The following is an 18,345-nucleotide window of genomic DNA, read 5'->3' as shown; positions in this document are numbered from 1 at the left end:
TCTCCTAATTGCTTAGTCACCCTTGGAAAAATTACCTCACAAACAGGCCTATGTGTTGAAAAAGAGATACTTGGATTAATGCTCCTTTTATGTCCATTTACTCTCTGCACAGATTATATTTTTTATAATGTTATACAGTGCCCTCCAAAAGTATTGGAAAAGTAAAGACAAAATTGCTCTGTTGGCTGTGGAGTCAAGACATATACAAATATGATTAAAAGATGAATATGAGACAAAACTACAGAATGTTACATTTTATTATTAGCCGTTTCAACACATAGATGTTTTACCAGCTAAGACGTTCAGCACTTTTAGAGTTCATCCCTCTATCTGATGTGAGCATAAGTATTGGAGCAGTTGCCTCACAGGTCTTTCTAAGTGATCAGCTGTGTCCTGTTGCATTAATTCTTCAGATATTAAAAGCAGGGAATGTGTCGTATCAGTTATATCCATTACTTCTGTATTCTGAATCTTGCATTCGATGATGACACACACAAACCAGGATGAAGACGAGGGAGCTGACTTTGAGAGAAAAGCAAGCAATTTGGATGCTAAAAGAAAAGAGGAAGTCAGTTAGAGCTCTAGCAGAAACAAAGGGCATGGAGAAATCAAGAGATTGGAAACCACCAGCAACCAACAACGACCTGATCGGCTGAGAAAACAACAGTAGTTGATGACAGACAAATCATAAAAGCTGTGAAAATGAACCCTAAAAGACATGTCTGTAAAATCACCAACAACTTCCAGAAAGCTGGGGTGATGCTCTGACAATCTACTGTCCTCGGGAGACTTTGACACAGAATTACAGATGCTACACAGCAAGATGCAAACCTCTGACCAGCACCAAACATAGAAAGACAAGATTAGAGTTTGTGCAAAAAAGCACAAAGGTGAGCCAGAAGAGTTTTAGAACTGTGTTTATGGACCGATGAGACAAAGATGAACCTTTATCTAAGTGATGGGAAAGCACTAATGTGGAGAAAAAAAGGGAACTGCAATGATCCCAAGCATACAGCCTCATCTGTAAAGCATGGTGGAGGTGGTGTCATGGCATGGGCATGCATGACTGTCTCTGGAACAGGCCCTCTCAACTTTACTGATGACTTAATGTATGATGACAGGAGCAGAATGAATTTGGAAGGGTACAAAACCATCTTGCCTACCAATATTCAAGAAAATGCCACCAGATTCATTGGGAAGTACTTCATATTGCATCAGGACAATGACCCAAAACACCCTGCCAGTTCAGTCAAGGAATTTATAAGAGCAAAGAAATGGAAAGTCTTAGTTTGCCCAAGTCAAGCTCCAGATTTAAATCTGATTGAACATGAATTTCACCAGCTGGAGAGGAGAGTAAAGACAGAAACTCCCCAAAACAAGCAACAATTGGAATTGGCTGCATTAAAGGCTGGGAAAAGTATTTCAAAGGATGAGAGCAAGAGTCTGGTGATGTCTATGGGTCACAGACTCACTGCTGTGATTGTGTGCAAGGGATCTGCAACTAAATAATAGCTTTTAATCTTTTATATCTGCCTTTTGTTCAACTGTCCCAATACTTATGCTCACATCAGATAGAGGGATGAACTCTAAAAGTGCTGTTATTTTTATTTGGTAAAACATGTGTTGAAACGGCTAATAATAAAATGTGACATTCTGTAGTTTTGTCTCATACTCATCTTTTAATCAAATTTGCAAATGTCTTGACTCCACAGACAACAGAGCAGTTTTGTCTTTACTGTTCCAATACTTATGGAGGGTGTATATTATAGCATATTATGTAAATGCAACGAAAGGAGTGTGTGTGTGTATGTGATTTATCCTAGCACAGTTCCCAAATGGCACAGCTGGATTAATCATTTGTATAACATTACTAAAATTAGTGTTTTAGAATAATCTTATTTTGTTTTGGGATTTGTCGTGTTTCTGGAGATCAGTTCTCAATAATTAGGTAAACTTTGCAGCCATTTGCATCCTATTATACTGAGTTTTTTTTTACTTTTGCGGTAAACCTTGCAGGAGCCGTATTCATGAAAGCCAAGAAGTTTTTAAGATAAATGCTAAGAATGTTCCTGAGTGCAATTCTTTCTTTAAAAAAAGTCAAATAAATCTAGCTTGCAATCAATTAAGATGCTTGATTGACAGTTTTAGTTTTAATGTGAAATCTATTAAAGCATGTAACATGAGCAAACAAAATAATTTCACAATAATATTACACTGGCATGTAAAAAAGCAGACGTTTCTGAGAATTTGTGAAGACTTTTTCATTATAGATTCCTGTCTCTCATGTCTGTGATAAAACTGACAGAAAGACCCAATTTTTTTTTTTATATTTATTGTAATATATATTTTATTCTTAATATTATTTTAGTAAACATTTAATAACCCTTGTGAAAATCCTTTTCCTAATTTGGTGCTCCTGGTCAAAAATGACCAGCCTTTCTGAAAAATCTCTCATTCTGCTATATTATCACCAGCTCTTGGACTTTGTTTTTTTTTATCAACTTGCTTTCTTCCAATGAGCAAAGGTTTTTGTATTTCTTTTTGGACCTGACTGATCATTGGCCTCATTGCACCTCAGTGTTTGAGTTAATAAAGCATTATTTGTGGATCATTTTGTGAATGTTCGCTCAAAAACTGCAGTGCTAGAGCTCAGATCAATGAAACCTATACTTCCAAAAAGAAATGCAAAACCCGAGCTAGCTGAAAGAAAACAAACTGATGAAAAGATTTAAGACAACATTTGGTGATAATATAGCATCACACGAAATGTATCAGCAGTTTTACAAGCATAACATTAACTTTTTGGGGGGGAAATCCTTTCTGGGTCAAACTGAGAGAAATGCAACAAGGGTTAAATAAAAACTATATATATTTAATACAGTTTCCCTCCTCTCCTGTACAAGTGCTGTCTGTGATTGGTGAGTAAAGAAGACCGCAGATGGCTTGTGTAACAGCAGAAACACAAGGCTCATTGAAGTCACACTAGAAAGCTCAGGGTCAGATGCTGCTTGCATGTCAGCGTTAAATGTCAGGTGCTGACTCTGAATGCTTCAGAGTCTTTGCTGATCACAGAACAGGATTAGGGCTGCTGCCCCCTGCTGTCTTACAGCACAGACATCGTAGTGTTTACACAACCCTCAGACCTATCAGTTCAGCATTTATACTGGCATGCTTTCAGCTCTTAGTCCATTTGTTTGTCAATGTGTACGGTAACCCAGAGACATGTTACAGCACACACACACACTTTTCTTGTGTCTCTAGGTGTAGGTGCACACACATTTTTTAAACGAGTTATATTAATGACCTCCCTGTCCAATAATATTCATCTCTCAATAGTAAACTCTCTCTACTTTTTATTTGTATTTTTTTCCATAGGACTTAAAAGACCTGACACAGCGAAACGAGTGCCTAGAACTCAAAGGTGAGCTAAAAAATCTCCTTATCACGATGTTCAGTGTCTGCACGGTCATTGAAAGTTCAGGGAGTTTTGTCTTGGGATAGTCATAGAAATGTAGTCAAGTAATGAAAAGTCTTGGAAACATGAGTCCTTTATTTTTAAATATTTGAACCAGCTTTCAAAAAATCCCTAAATTCCATTTTTCTCCATTCCATATTATGATTGATACTAATTCAGCAAGGATGCATTAAATGGATCAGTAAATGCATTTATAATGTTACTAAAGATTTCTATATTAAATCAGTGCTGTTCTTTTGAACTTTCTATTCATCAAAGAATACTGAAAAAATGAAGTGTATCACAGTTTCCACAACAATATAAAGCAGCACAACTGTTTTCAACATTGATAATAATCAGAAATGTTTCTTGAGCAGTAAATCAGTATATTATTATGATTTCTGAAGATCATGTGACACTGAAGACTGGAGTAATGATGCTGAAAATACAGCTGTGATCACAGAAATACATTACATTTTAACATAGATTCACATAGAAAACAGCTGTAATAATATTTTTCAAAAATAAAATATATTTTTTTAATCTTACCAATCACAAAATGTTGAATGTTATCTATATTATATTTAATTTTACACAATCCATGAATGAACAGTTAAGTCATGAGAATGCATTGAGAACCCATTTCATTCACTCTCTCACACACACACACACACACACACACACACACAGGTTCTCCGTTGAGTTCAACCTGTTAAGACTGATTTTTGTCCTTGTTTGGTTTGTGTAGTTAATAGGTGTGTGTCCGTAGATGAGCTGATCTCACCATCAGATGATTCAAGTTTACTGTAAATAAGAAAGTAGCAGACAAATCATCACTATGTGTCTGACTTTGATCTGTGTTTTTACAAAATAAAAGAATATAAAGAGCCATATCAGTGCAAAAATTGAGTCTTTTTCTCTCTCGTGTGTTTTCCTCTGTAGGAGAGAAGCTGGACTATAAAGCGTGTGAATCTCTGGAGGAGATCTTTAAGAGGGTGCAGTTTAAAGTGGTGGATCTGGAACAGACAAACTTAGACGAGGATGTGAGTGGTATTTTATTTATTTTACCTCGTTGAGTTTCTTTCCAATCTCATTTCCTGACCAGCTCTATGACCGCAGGGTCATTCTTTTTCTTTCTCTTTCCATCTTTAAAACTGTCTGAGCTTCTGTTGTGACGAGTGCAGCGCTCCGATTTCATTTATCAGTGCCGTTTATGCTCGTCGGGCATGTGTCTCTGTGTTTGAATACGTGTGTGCTGTTCTGACACGGTGTGTGCTTGTCCAACATAAACACAGATATCAGGAGCTCTGGAGATTCGGTCTGTTTCTAGGTTACTTGAGGTCACTCCTGGCCTCTGACTACTGTTTGAGTTAAGGCAATCGTTTTGACCCATAAGTCATAAGTTGGGTGGATCTCAGCATCTTCCATACAAACACACTCACTCAATCTTAAGGGAGTGTCATAGCTCTTTTGAAATAAAAGATGTGTTATGTACACATTCTAACAGTCACTATTTCTGTATGTATTTGTTTGTTTTTATTTATTGTATTTTAATAAATAAATTAATTCATTCATTCATTTCAAATAAATATGTTCTATGAACACACATTCTGACCATCACTATTTTCATTTCATTGATATTATTTTAATTGATTTTAATGCATTAAATTTTTTTTAGTTTTTTTTTTTTTTTCAATGAAAAAATGTACTGTGTACACATTCTAACGGTCACTATTGATGTATATATTTTAGTGCTGTCAAATGATTGATCACTATTAATCGCTTTCAAAATAAAAGTTTTTGTTTACATGTGTGTGTACTGTGTGTATTTATGTATATTTAAATACACACACATGCATGTATATATTTAATATTTTTTTATTAAATATAAATATATACATGTAAATATTTTCAAAATGATGTATGAGTGTGTATATATACTAGTTAATTTTGTCAGCTATTTTCAATTTTAGTCTTAGTCCCGTTAAATGTCCTTGTTAGTTTTCATCATATTTAGTCAACCTTATCCTATTTAGTTTGTCAAGTTTCAGTCGACTAAATGTCTCAATATTTTAGTCAATGAAAACTTGACATTTTAGCAATAAGATTATTATTAATTAACCGTACAGCAGTATTAATTTTGGCATCCATTTTTAATTTAGTCTTAGTCTTACTCGAATGTTATCATGTTTAGTCAACCTTGTCCTGTTTTTGTTTAGTTAAGTTCAAGTCGATGAAATGCATTTTAGTAAGGTTTTAGTCAAATCTTAGTCGCATTTTCGTCATGCCGTATAATGATTAAACTGATAAAAATATTTTTGCTCAAATTTGTATTTGTAATGATTGTTGTCATTTGAGAAATTTAACTTTTGCATTTCAGGTATTGCACTTTCACCAGTAAGCACAAATAGATTGTGGCCTCATACATGGTTTGTTTTACCTCATCTAGTGTACTGACTTATTATAGGCGTTTTATTATATAAATTAATACCAAATACGCATGCACGCTTTCTGTCTACACTATGAAAACTGCTAAAACAAACAAAAAAATATTATAACAGTGATATTCCAAGTAATTCCACTATCATTGCAATAGCCTATGTCTGTATTAAAACAACAGCGCTTGAGTAAGTGCATTATACAGCAACCTCAATCGCAAACAATACAGTCGAGATCTCATCACCGGCTGAGTGACGCTTTTATTTAGACGCTAAACTCCAGCATGTTTGTCGTGTTTTCAGATCAGCGGCGGCGGCGCTTCTGCAAGGAGGAGCGAGCGCATGTGGGTGGTTGCCAGATTGCTTAAAATAAACAAAAAACGTGGCAGAAACTGTATCCATGAAACAGCGAAGCTCTGATTCGGGGACTTGAACTCTTGATATCTGGCAACCGCACTCATGAAATCTCACGTAGTAGAGCCGTGTACAGTAGTCTGCAATAACATTTTGTCTCCTTTTTTTGACAAAAGTAAAGAGGTTTTTTTTTATTTTATTTTTATACAATTTAGTCTCATTTCGTCAACGAAATTGCGTGTTGATCTAGTCTTAGTTATCGTTTATTAACCTTATTGTTGTCTCGTCTTAGTCATGGGGAAAAAAGCCAGTCAGCGAAAATATTTCGTCATAGTCTTCGTTGACGAAATTAACACTAACATTTACATAATAAATATACACAGTACACACATTATGTAAACACAAACTTTTATTTCAGATGCGATTAATCGTTTGACAGCACTAATATATTTATTTATTTGTTTGTTTTTCATTTATTGATATTTATTTTAATTTATGTATTTTAATGTAATTCTTTTTTTAATTGCTTGTATTTTAATTTAGTTTTTTATTTTATTGCCCATAACTGCTGGTCTGGGATCAGTTTCTTCTGCCTAATTCCAACTACTCCTTTAAGTGTTGTTGGCGTTTGTCTGGCCACGGTATGTTTCTGTCCCCTGCCGCAGTACCATAATCAGCATGTTTGTTGTTTTTCTGTGTCTAAGTATTTGCTGCACTCCTGCTGCTCCTAGTCTTCTTTACATTTAAACCCTCTTTATGAACTGCTTTGTACTTGTTCTTGTTTTTTGGCTCCTCCAGAAATGTTGAGCCTCTCCGCCTCCACTATGCAGACTTATAGGGTGTGTGTGTGTGTGTTCAGGGTGGAGCTCAACACCATATGCTGCACCTCAGCAGAGATCTGATCAATTAAACACTGCTGAGTTTCACTTCTGTCCTCATTCGGCAGAGCGTGAATATGGGCCAGTCTGTCACATACCCCAAGCAGAATAGTGCAAAATGTTTAGCATTATTTAAAGGGGTCATATGACGTTGCTAAAAAGAACATTATTTGGTGTAATGCAATGTGTTTATGTGGATTAAGGTTCAAAAACACATTATTTTCCACATACTGTACATTATTGTTGCTCCTCTATGCTCCGTCTTTCTGAAACGCGTCGATTTTTACAAAGCTCATCGCTCTGAGAAGCAAGGCCTGCTCTGATTGGCCAGCTATCCAGTGCGTTGTGATTGGCTGAATACCTCAAGCGTGAGACGGAAATGTTACGCCTCTCACCGTATTGTGTTGCTGTATCCCGGGGCGACGACATAAAAACAATAAAACCCATTATAAACGAGGCATTTGTTGCATCCAGTGGGGGCATAATTACAGATTATAATGACTTATACTGTCTTTTTAAACATTACCACGTCTGCATTTGTGATCGGAGAAACGACAAACAACAAGCACTACTCTACACACCTCAAAACTCATGTTTGAATCGTCAGTAGCAGAAACATACTTACAGGCTGTGAGTCAGAAGCACCAGACTGTCCTTGCAAAGTTGAAATTGCCCCACTTTATAGAAACAGCCTTTGTACAGCCAGCATTGTAGGCTACTCTCCCAGGATCAGGAAACAGTCCTCCGTAAAATGCGCTGCACACACTCTAATATTTGGGTTGAACTGTTCTGGTTCTGGTTCACTGATTTCTAGTTGTGTCCTCTTTTGGAAGCCCAAACAAAGTACTTTCACAACTATAAACAGCGTCTCCAGTGACATGGCGCTGGCGGCAGCAACAATACTACAGCCAGAATAAAAGTTACGCCTTCTTTCATTGCATATACATTTGAGTGGTGTTTTGCAAATCTTCCCACACAGTGACGTAGACGTGGGCCATGTTTGAATGAGCCGTTTTAGGGGGGCATGGTCCAGTCTTAAGTTTTATAAAGAATATCTCTTTGGTTTTGAGACTTTAGTCTTTGCAACTTCAGGGATCTTATCTATTCACAAACAGCTTGTGTAACACTCCAAAGAGGAAGGAAAACTTGAAATCGCATCATATGACCCCTTTAAGAAAGTGATAATATTGTCTATTTTAATACAGATGAAACAATTACACAAATCATACACTTAGTTCCTAAAGGGATAGTTCACCCAAAAATGACCCTCATGATGTTTTAAACCTGTTGAACTCAGAAGAAGATCTTTTTGAGAATGACCAAGCAGCTTCTGGTTCTCCTTTTTAAAATTATTTGAATTCAAACGAAGAAGATATTTGGAAGAATGTTGGCCAAACCAAACACTTTCTGGTCTCCACTGACTTCCATACAATGTTTTTTTCTCTCTCTCTACCTGCGTTTCCATTACCCTTCAAATTGCACAAATTGAAATTGCGAATTGGAAAATAAGCCCAATGGAAACGTGTCAATTTCGCAAAAACTCCCATATATTGCAAAAAAGTTTACTCTCTCATGAGGTGGTATAAGTCACATGATCATTCTTTAACCTCCAAGAAACACCTCATGCATGGCCGCTCACAAATATAAGGGGCTTACCCTTAACTTGAATAAGCCCTTATTTACACTGCATTACGGCCCAACACTCTAGTCAATGCTTGTTTATACCAGCAGCGCCTCGGCGTGTTTCAGAAGTGGCCCAGAAGTGACTCTTCATGGCTAGTGTGGTGGCTGCGATATATGTAAACCTACCAACATCTGTCGCTGTGACTTATTGCGAGAGAAAAAGTTACGTTTAGTCGCATAACATGGGTTAATGGAAACACTGTCATTTTGCAATAGTTTTTTATTGACATTTATAAAATATCTCAAATCTGTAATGGAAACTCTCTCTGTCTCTCTCTGTCCTCTCTCTCTCTCTCTCTCTCTCTCTCTCTCTCTCTCTCTCTCTCTCTCTCTCTCTCTCTCTCTCTCTCTCTCTCTCTCTCTCTCTCTCTCTCTCTCTCTCTCTCTCTCTCTCTCTCTCTCTGTTCTCTCTTTGTCTCGTCTTGTCTTAGATCACTGTGTGACTCATGCTGCTGCTCAGAGGGCAGTGTAAATATCTAGTGTAAAGATGCTGGAAACAAAACCATGTTTTCTCTTGAGACACACATATAGACGTGCACATGTATAGACATGCAGACTAAATCTTAGCACTTACGACATCATATGGGAGACATTCTGGGGCTTCATCCAGGATAAAATAAAAAAACCACAACTAATCCTTACACATTTATATGAATATTACCATATAGTACAACTGGACATGTTACCATCCAAAACAAAAAGATTACATTTACATTATAATTAATTAATTATATATATATAAATTAGTATTAGTATTTTTATATAAACAGTCTAGGGCTGGCCGATAAATCGATTATCAATTAACTCGAATGTGTAGTTTATGTCGACTTGTTTGAATGAAAATCAGATCAATGTCTGAAAATCAATGTTTTTACTATGGAGCGGCAGTAGCCTACTTACCACACATTTTACAAGATTAGATGTTTGTCATGGTGTTCAGGATCTGCAAATCATTCGTCATCGTCCTCAGTCATCTCTCCTTACTCTGTGGTAGGCTAAGTTAAATTTTATGTTCTGTAATGCAGTGTTTCCCATACATTGATTTATTTGTGTGCCACAATATCAAAACTGACCGCCACAAATAGATTTTTTTTTCAAAAAGCTTTGACTTCATTGAATAAGCAAGCGCTGCACGTTTCAGAATCGAATCACGGTGCGAGTGTCTTTAATATCACTGCATTTCTGAAGGAAACAGACTCTCATCAGAAAATTTTGAATGTCATTTTCATTTCATCTTGCATAATGTCTGATAAAGCAGCGTTTGTGAGCAGAGCGCTAATTTGTGTACAGCGTTACTGAAGAAACCTCTATTTCTCCTGCTCTACAAGCGCCTCCTGCTGGCAGAGAATTAATTTGCATATGCAGCCACAAATAAAGTCCAAGTCTGTGGGAAACACTGGTAATGTAACAGGCAATCGTTAGCAATCGTTATTTGTTTTCTGTGTCTTTCTGAATACTGATTCACGATTTGGGCCAAAGGGCGTCTCACAATTGTACGTCTTATGTTAGGCCTACGTTACCTTTATGTTATGTTACGTTATTTTATGTTACATTTTCACTGTCTTTTTGGCTTGTTGTTTCTGATTGCACTTTAACCCCAAGGGGGGCAATCCAGATCAAATCCCAGAAGGCAAAATCAAAACAAAATAAAGTTAGGGCAGCGGCTATCAGTGAGCACTGAGTGTAAATGGCAATTAGATTATATTTATACTAATGATACTAGATGACATTTTTAGTCAGAAAAATATTAATGGACATTTTTAAAAGTTTCTCCTGAAATAATTTTAGTATATATATATATATACACACACTCTCTCTCTCTCACTCTCACTCTCACTCTCACTCTCACTCTCACTCTCACTCTCACTCTCACTCTCACTCTCTCTCTCTCTCTCTCTCTCTCTCACTCTCACTCTCACTCTCTCTCTCACACTGGCCACTTTATGAGGTACACCTTGCTAGTACCGGGTTGGACCCCCTTTTGCCTTCAGAACTGCCTTGGAAACATTCCTCAGAGATTTTGGTCCATACTGACATGATAGCATCACGCAGTTGCTGCAGATTTGGCGACTGCACATCCATGATGCGAATCTCCCGTTCCACCACATCCCAAAAGTGCTCTATTGGATTGAGATCTGGTGACTGTGGAGGCCATTTGAGTAAAGTGAACTCATTGTCATGTTCAAGAAACCAGTCTGAGATGATTTGAGCTTTGTGACATGGTGCATTATCCTGCTGGAAGTAGCCATCAGAAGATAGAGAAGGCACCCGGTGTGGTCTTCTGCTGCTGTAGCCCATCTGCTTCAGGGTTCGACGTGTTGTGCGTTCAGAGATGCTATTCTGCATACCTTGGTTGTAACGAGTGTTATTTGAGTTACTGTTGCTTTTCTATCCTCTCTAACCAGTCTGCCCATTCTCCTCTGACCTCTGACATCAACAAGGCATTTTCGTCACACAACTGCCGCTCACTGGATATTTTCTCTTTTTTGGACCATTCTCTGTAAACCCTAGAGATGGCTGTGTGTGAAAATCCCAGTAGATCAGCAGTTTTTGAAATACTCCGACCAGCCCGTCTGGCACCAACAACCATTCCACGTTTAAAGTCACTTAAATCCCCTTTCTTCCCCGTTCTGATGCTCGGATTGAACTTCAGCAAGTCGTCTTCACCACATCTAGATAACTAAATGCATTGAGTTGCTGCCATGTGATTGGCTGATTAGCAATTTGTGTTACCAAGCAATTGAACAGGTGTACCTGATAAAGTAGCCAGTGAGTGTATATGTATGTATATGTGTGTGTATATTTTTTCCCCTCATCAGTTTCTGAACCGATGCAGCAGGTTGTTGTCATGGTAACTCAGGTGGTCTGCATGTGTTTGTGTTTTGCATTCCTTTCATAATCTCCTTCTGCAGAATAAACAGAACAGACTGCTATTAATTCTGAAATGCTATACAGAATAAAGAACGTGTTTCTTTCTCTCTCAGGGAGCATCCGCTTTGTTCGATATGATAGAGTACTATGAATCCGCCACTCATCTCAATATCTCCAGCAACAAGCACATGGGCACACGCGGCTGGCAGGCCGCCTCGCACATGATGAGGAGGGTGAGGCTTGAGTTATGCTCAGTTCACACTTTAATGAAGAGTCGATCTGCTCCGCTTCACTCCTCATGCATCTGTGTGCCTCCAGACGAGCTCTCTGCAGTACCTGGACGCCCGTAACACCCCGCTGCTGGACCATTCGGCTCCGTTCGTGGCCAGAGCTCTGCGGATCAGCGGCAGTCTGACCGTCCTGCACCTGGAGAACGCCGGCATCTCAGGACGACCGCTCATGCTGCTGGGTAATGAATGGAAAAACCAATGATTGGGAACACTGTGGAGGTTAACCTTATAAAACCTAATGTATCATATGTGATACACCGATTTCTAAGTGCTTTAAATGATCAACATGATAAAAAAAAAAACTGTAGTACATGCTTTCTGTTGTCGGAATGATGGTTTATGATTTTAGCATGTAAAAGGCCTTTTGCGATAACTGCACAAAGGTCCATCTTCAGCTTGTGCTTTACTGATTTGTATAAATTAAACCTAAGAATGTTTATATTGTTAGTAATAATTTGAACTGAACACTTACTGGACTGAATCGACATATCTATGTATCTATATATCTATCTATATATATATGGGATGCACAATATTAGATTGTTCACGATATCCGATATGCCCATATTTTTCAAATCCTATTGGCTGATAGCCGATGCTGATACCAATATATATGTCCCTTTTTTTAAAAAGACACCAAGTCTCTGCTGTGTAGGGTGACCAGATTTCTCATGGTGGAATACTGGACAGGTGGGCAATATGACCACGATATCAGAAATTATATTTCACGATATCTAGCCTATATAGTTATATATAAAAAAAATAAAAAAAGCAAATCACAAACCCTAAGACTAATACGATAGCGATACAGAGTAACTAACCTCGTTTTTTTAAATGCAGTAGGTTTAATTAAATTTAACATTTTGTTGTTTGATTAACATTAATGACAGACTTTAAATAGGCTGTTTTGGCTTTAACAGAACGATCTGATTACCCAGACATAAAGAAATTTTGAAATTCGGGACAAAGCATGATTTTTTTTTTTTTTTTCAAAATAAGTCGGGACACTAAAAATAGAGCTGAAATACGGGACTGTACCAGGAAAAACGGGACGTCTGCTCAACCTAATCCCGTGGAAATTATTTTTAATTTTGTTAGTTTTGAGCAAAAACTTGTTGTGCACGAGAATTAAAGCGAAAGTGATGTAAACGAAGGTGGCACAGACAGGAGGCTGTTCTAATGTTACGTGATCTTACCCAAGCATTTCAATATCTATATTTTCAGAACGAGCCACTTAAAATGAATCAACATAACTGTTATTCAAAATGGTAAGCAAGCGCTACTTTGTTTCATAGAAAAGTTTTCTCATTATCACACCTTGACATTTTCTTGTGACTTAATTTTTTCGTGATGTCGACATAACTGCAACTGCACCAACAGGTGGCAGTATAGACCTCTGGGGTGTTGTGTACTGTATATCCACCTTGCTGTACACGTTTGGGATAGAGAAAGTGATCGCTATAATTTGTGCAGTATTGTTCATTACTGACTTTTAATTCTCAAAAATGTCAAATGCTTGAATTAATAGGCCTACGATTATTTTGTGTATCTGTGTATCGTTAAGTTCTTGCTAGATGCGCGAGTCATCACATTTTCACTGCCGCAGTAGCTTTCGGTGTGATAAATTAACTGCTTATAAAAAAACTATGTTGACGTCACTGTATAGTATTCTGTTTGCACCTACATCTTTGAAGTAGGTTTACATTATTGTTCGTTAATAAGCGGGGATTATGCTGTGTTTATCTAGGACGCGCTTCAATGACGTATTTGTAATGTACATCTTTGACCCTATTTTTAATGTATATTGACAAAATGTGATTTTATATATGTAAAAATATGTATAGGCTGATATAACAATTTAGTGATGTTATATAGTGTTGTAATCTTTTGTACTTTCGACATTTCTTTGTAGGAAACCACACACATATATTCAAACAGCATCCCTATATGACTAATAAAAATCACAAACATAAAATTATATTTAATTTTATTTCAAACGAATGAGGAAAATAAAGTGAGTTGAATCCAAGTAGCGCTAAAAGATTTTAGAATAGTTCTCTGCGATCTGTCGATCATATGCGCATCTAATTTGCATTCGTTACTATAGCAACAGTAGACTCATGACACATTGTTTTAAAAATCAAACGATCATTGTAAAAAAAAAAAAAAACTTATGTTGAGATCACGAGCTAATTAAGTCGTGATAACAAGAAAAAAAAGAATCCATGTCCTCTTAGGACTTACATATTCATATTTTTTTTTTTTTTTTTTCTTCAGAAAAAGTGAGTTTTTCTGTTGAATATCATGTTTTATGCATTAGGCTTTTATAGCTCGTATAGTCTGATATAGTGAGAATATGGAGTAAAAACAGCTCAGTTATTCAGAAACTAGCACAAATATGCAATCTGGTGCAGATGCTGATGTTTATATAATGAAATTCTTAATTCCGATGCTTGTAATGTAAACCAATGAGATATTTTTAAATATAAATATCAGTCATCTCTATATCTCCAATAATGTCTTAGTAAGATGAGATTTAAATGCTTAGTTTGATGATCAAAACATATAATGCTATGCAATACAGTAATGATTGAGAGATTAACAAATTAACGTTCCTCAAAAGAATGATAATATTTGAGACTTACTGATTTTTGTAAACGATGATCAATTGATAATCAAGTAAACCTAAGTTGCTTCAGTCCAGTGAGTGAGTAACATTACTATACTGTAATAAAAAGTTAAGTTAACAATAGACATGTTAAGCACAAGCTGAAGGTGGACGTTTGTGCAATTATTCTAAAAGGCCTTTTACTTGATAAAGTAAAAACTAGCAATCAGATGACAGAAGGCATGCAAGCAGAGGCATTAAAAATTCATGCATCAGTTACTGCAATGTTAACCATTTCCCAAAATGAAAGGCGAATGAAGCAGTTAAAAGACTGTTTATTTCATGCGTGTATTCAGCCACAGCACTGAAGATGAATATGAACCTCAGAGAGCTGTATTTGGCCGAAAACAAGCTGAACGGTCTGCAGGACTCGGCTCAGTTGGGGAATCTGCTGAAGTTCAACTACAACATCCAGATTCTGGACCTGAGAAACAATCACATACTGGACTCAGGTCTGACCTCAGATCTCCTCCGTATCTTGGTTATTGGTCTCCTGCTTCAGTAACGCCTGTACTTGTCGTTCAACCCTCTGTATTTGCTTTTGCTCGTGTCCTCAGGGTTGGCGTATATATGTGAGGGTCTGAAGGAGCAGAGGAAGGGTTTGGTCACTATGGTGCTCTGGAACAACCAGCTCACACACAATGGCATGGGATACCTGGCCGCCGCTTTGGTAAACACACACATACACACACACACACTCAACTGTGTCACAAAAGTTTCCATGAGCAAATCCACATCTTTAGGGCTTATTCAAACCAAGAGCAACACAACATAGCAAAGCGGATCGCCAATGGATTTTGTCCCAAACCTATTCACACCAACTATTTGACACACATTTGTTTGTAACAAGTGTGTAAACCTCAAATAAATAGGGGTTACCTTGAAAAAGGCTACTAGCCAAAAGTGAGTGTGCAGTTGTTCTCCTCTTAACTGATTCATATAGTTTTTCCTTCAACTTGCACCTCATAAGGTGTGTGTTTGCCTTGCCTCGCTCTATTAAGAAATAGGGGTTACACTTTATTTTAGGTGTTGTTGTTAGTGTAATTATGCGATTAAGTACTAGGTAATATTAATTAACGACATTAGGTTTTATTATGCATAATGAACTGTTATTACTGAAGTAAATACACGCAAGATGTAACAGAAATTGTAAAATAGCTGTGTACTGTGTAACATAAATATAATTAAATGCTTGAAAATAAAATGATCATTTAGTAAGACAAAAATAGTAGCAATGTTGTATTAACTATTAATTCAATACAATTTCAATTTTCACTTTATTGTTGGAATTTCTTCCAAAAATTGTCTCGCATCCCGTAGCATTTACTGTCTAACATTAATTCACAGCAGTACGCTTTACACAATACAATACATACACACAAAAATACACATTGGTACACATCCATCTACAATGCAAAATGCTTAAGTACCTTCCATTCCTCAGAATCTCGCCAGAGAGACAGCTATACCAAGCACATATTCCATATTGTACAACACTGTATTACCGATTGAAAAAAACATGAGCAAATCTGTTTGTTTGCTCCAAAAGACCTTAGTCTCCTGAGAAAATAAATAGCTGTTGTACTTTACAACAAACATACTCTGTATGTGCACTCCATGATAAAGCAGCGTCCACATAGACACCCAAGTATTTATATGCAGAGCAGACACTATTTCAAGCAGTGTATACATTTAGTGATGTAGCAGACACTTTTATCCAAAGCGACTTACAAATGAGGACATTAGAAGCAATCAAAACCAACAAAAGAGCAACAACATGCAAGTGCTATTACAAATCATGGTTAGCCTAACACCTAACCTAGTGTTTTTAGTCACTCTTGTTTGATACATGTTGTCTGGAAGTCCAAAGATAATTTATTTTGTCGTCTTTTCATTTATAACAATTTAATTCCTCTCACACCACTCCACTAATCTATCTGTACAATACTGATGCATGCTAAGATCATCTTCACTCCCCAATAAAGACAATTACACTGCGTCATCCGAGAACTTCAGTATGTATGAGTTTACACGGTCAGATTTACAATCATCTGTATGCAAAGTAAAAAGAAAAGGTGAACTCACACACCCCTGAGGCACTCCTGAATAAGTAACTATTGAATTTGAATATGTCTGATTAATTATCTGATTGATTAACTATTAATCAATGTATTGATCAGTATATTTTAATGACAATTGACTGTACAATATCTAGTTCATGATAGGGCTGTATCTCAATTATTTTTAATAAGTAACTAATTATTTGGATGATTAATCGACTACTCTGGCAAATTTGTCTAATTATTATTATAGACTATACTAACACATTTACAAACTATTTTTAACAATGTTGATTTTGATTTTTTTTGTTGTTGAATAATCGTGTCAGCTCTAGTTTAGTGAGGGTTTTGCTGCAATAGTAATATTTGTACTGTTGTAAATAGTGCTGCAAGTTAGATAAACCTATAATATCAGGTGCATGTCTCTGCATCTGTATCATAAAAGTTATTGGTGAAATAAAATGCAGAAATCAACCAACAGGGCAGAAGAAAATGTAACATTTGGTTCATAATAAGCATTATTTTGACTTAAAATCTTTTATTGTGAACATTTACACTTGCATAGGCGTTTAAACTCGAAATAGAAATCTTTGGAACATTATAAATGTGTTTACTGCCACAGTTGATCAAGTTAATGCATCCTTGCTGGATTAAAGTATTAACTGAACAAAAGTATAATAATATCATCGTTTACACAAAAATGTTGGGCAGCACAACTGTTTTCAACATTGATAATAATCAGAAATGTTTCTTGAGCAGCAAATCAGCATATTACAATAATTTCTGAAGAAACATGTGACTGAAAACCGGAGTAATGATGCTGAAAATACAGCTTTACATCACAGGAATAAATTACATTAACAGATATTCACATAGAAAACAGCTATTTTATATTTAAATAATATTTCACAATATTACTGTTTTTACTGTTTAAATAAAAAAATGCAGCCTTGATGAGCTTAAGAGACTTCTTTCAAAAGACCGTAGTAAACAAAACACTAGCCTCTTATGCCTCATTGTATAATGAGCCATAATAGAGCAAATCCACCCCAAACACATGAGAAAGAGATGAGCTCGGCCCCATTCAGTCAGATGCTCATTGAGTAGATTGAGAGGTCTGCCAGCTGCTGACCATGTACCGCTTGTGTTTATGTGGGCCCTGCCGTCTTTTTGTTAATTAAGGACAAAACACACACACACGCATTCTCACAGCCTTGTGCACTGAAGTCCCTGCTGGTCCTCAGAACAGGCTACATGATTTTAAAGCAGTATCTGAGCCTGTATTCACACACTTCACAGCAGAAGACTATTAGATGCCTTCGTAAAATAATCATAAAATCTCACACTGCAGAGTTAATCCACTTTCAGTTTCTTCTTCCACCTCTCTCTGCTTTTACCGATCCATCTCGTTTGCTCTCTGTTGCTGTAGCCTTTCACTCAAAGTTTGGAAACACTGAACCTTGGTCATAACGCAGTGGGGAACGAAGGAGTGCACAAACTAAAAGACGGACTCATAGCAAACCGGTCCATCCTCAGACTGGGTCTGGCCTCCACCAAACTCTCTTGTGAAGGTGAGGTCTGGAGCCAAATGTGAAGTTACTGTCATATAAACAATGCATTTGTTTCTTCTAATGCAGATGATGTGGAAT

General features: G+C 36.8%; 1 protein-coding gene across 1 annotated transcript in view; it reads left to right on the top strand.

The window, feature by feature from the left end:
* Positions 1-18,345, top strand: part of LOC306843117 (protein phosphatase 1 regulatory subunit 37-like) — a 41,993-nt gene that overhangs the window by 18,164 nt on the left and 5,484 nt on the right. The window contains exons 4-10 of the mRNA XM_079374403.1: positions 3,376-3,421; positions 4,397-4,497; positions 11,792-11,911; positions 11,997-12,147; positions 14,933-15,088; positions 15,194-15,306; positions 18,126-18,267. Of these exons, the coding sequence (XP_079230529.1) occupies positions 3,376-3,421; positions 4,397-4,497; positions 11,792-11,911; positions 11,997-12,147; positions 14,933-15,088; positions 15,194-15,306; positions 18,126-18,267 (829 nt within the window). The remainder of the gene's footprint in view (positions 1-3,375; positions 3,422-4,396; positions 4,498-11,791; positions 11,912-11,996; positions 12,148-14,932; positions 15,089-15,193; positions 15,307-18,125; positions 18,268-18,345) is intronic.

This window comes from Barbus barbus (assembly GCF_936440315.1).
Source record: "Barbus barbus genome assembly, chromosome: 23".
NCBI classification, from domain to species: Eukaryota; Metazoa; Chordata; class Actinopteri; order Cypriniformes; family Cyprinidae; genus Barbus; species Barbus barbus.
Note: the sequence above shows the minus strand (reverse complement) of the source record. Positions and strands in the feature narration are given on the sequence as shown.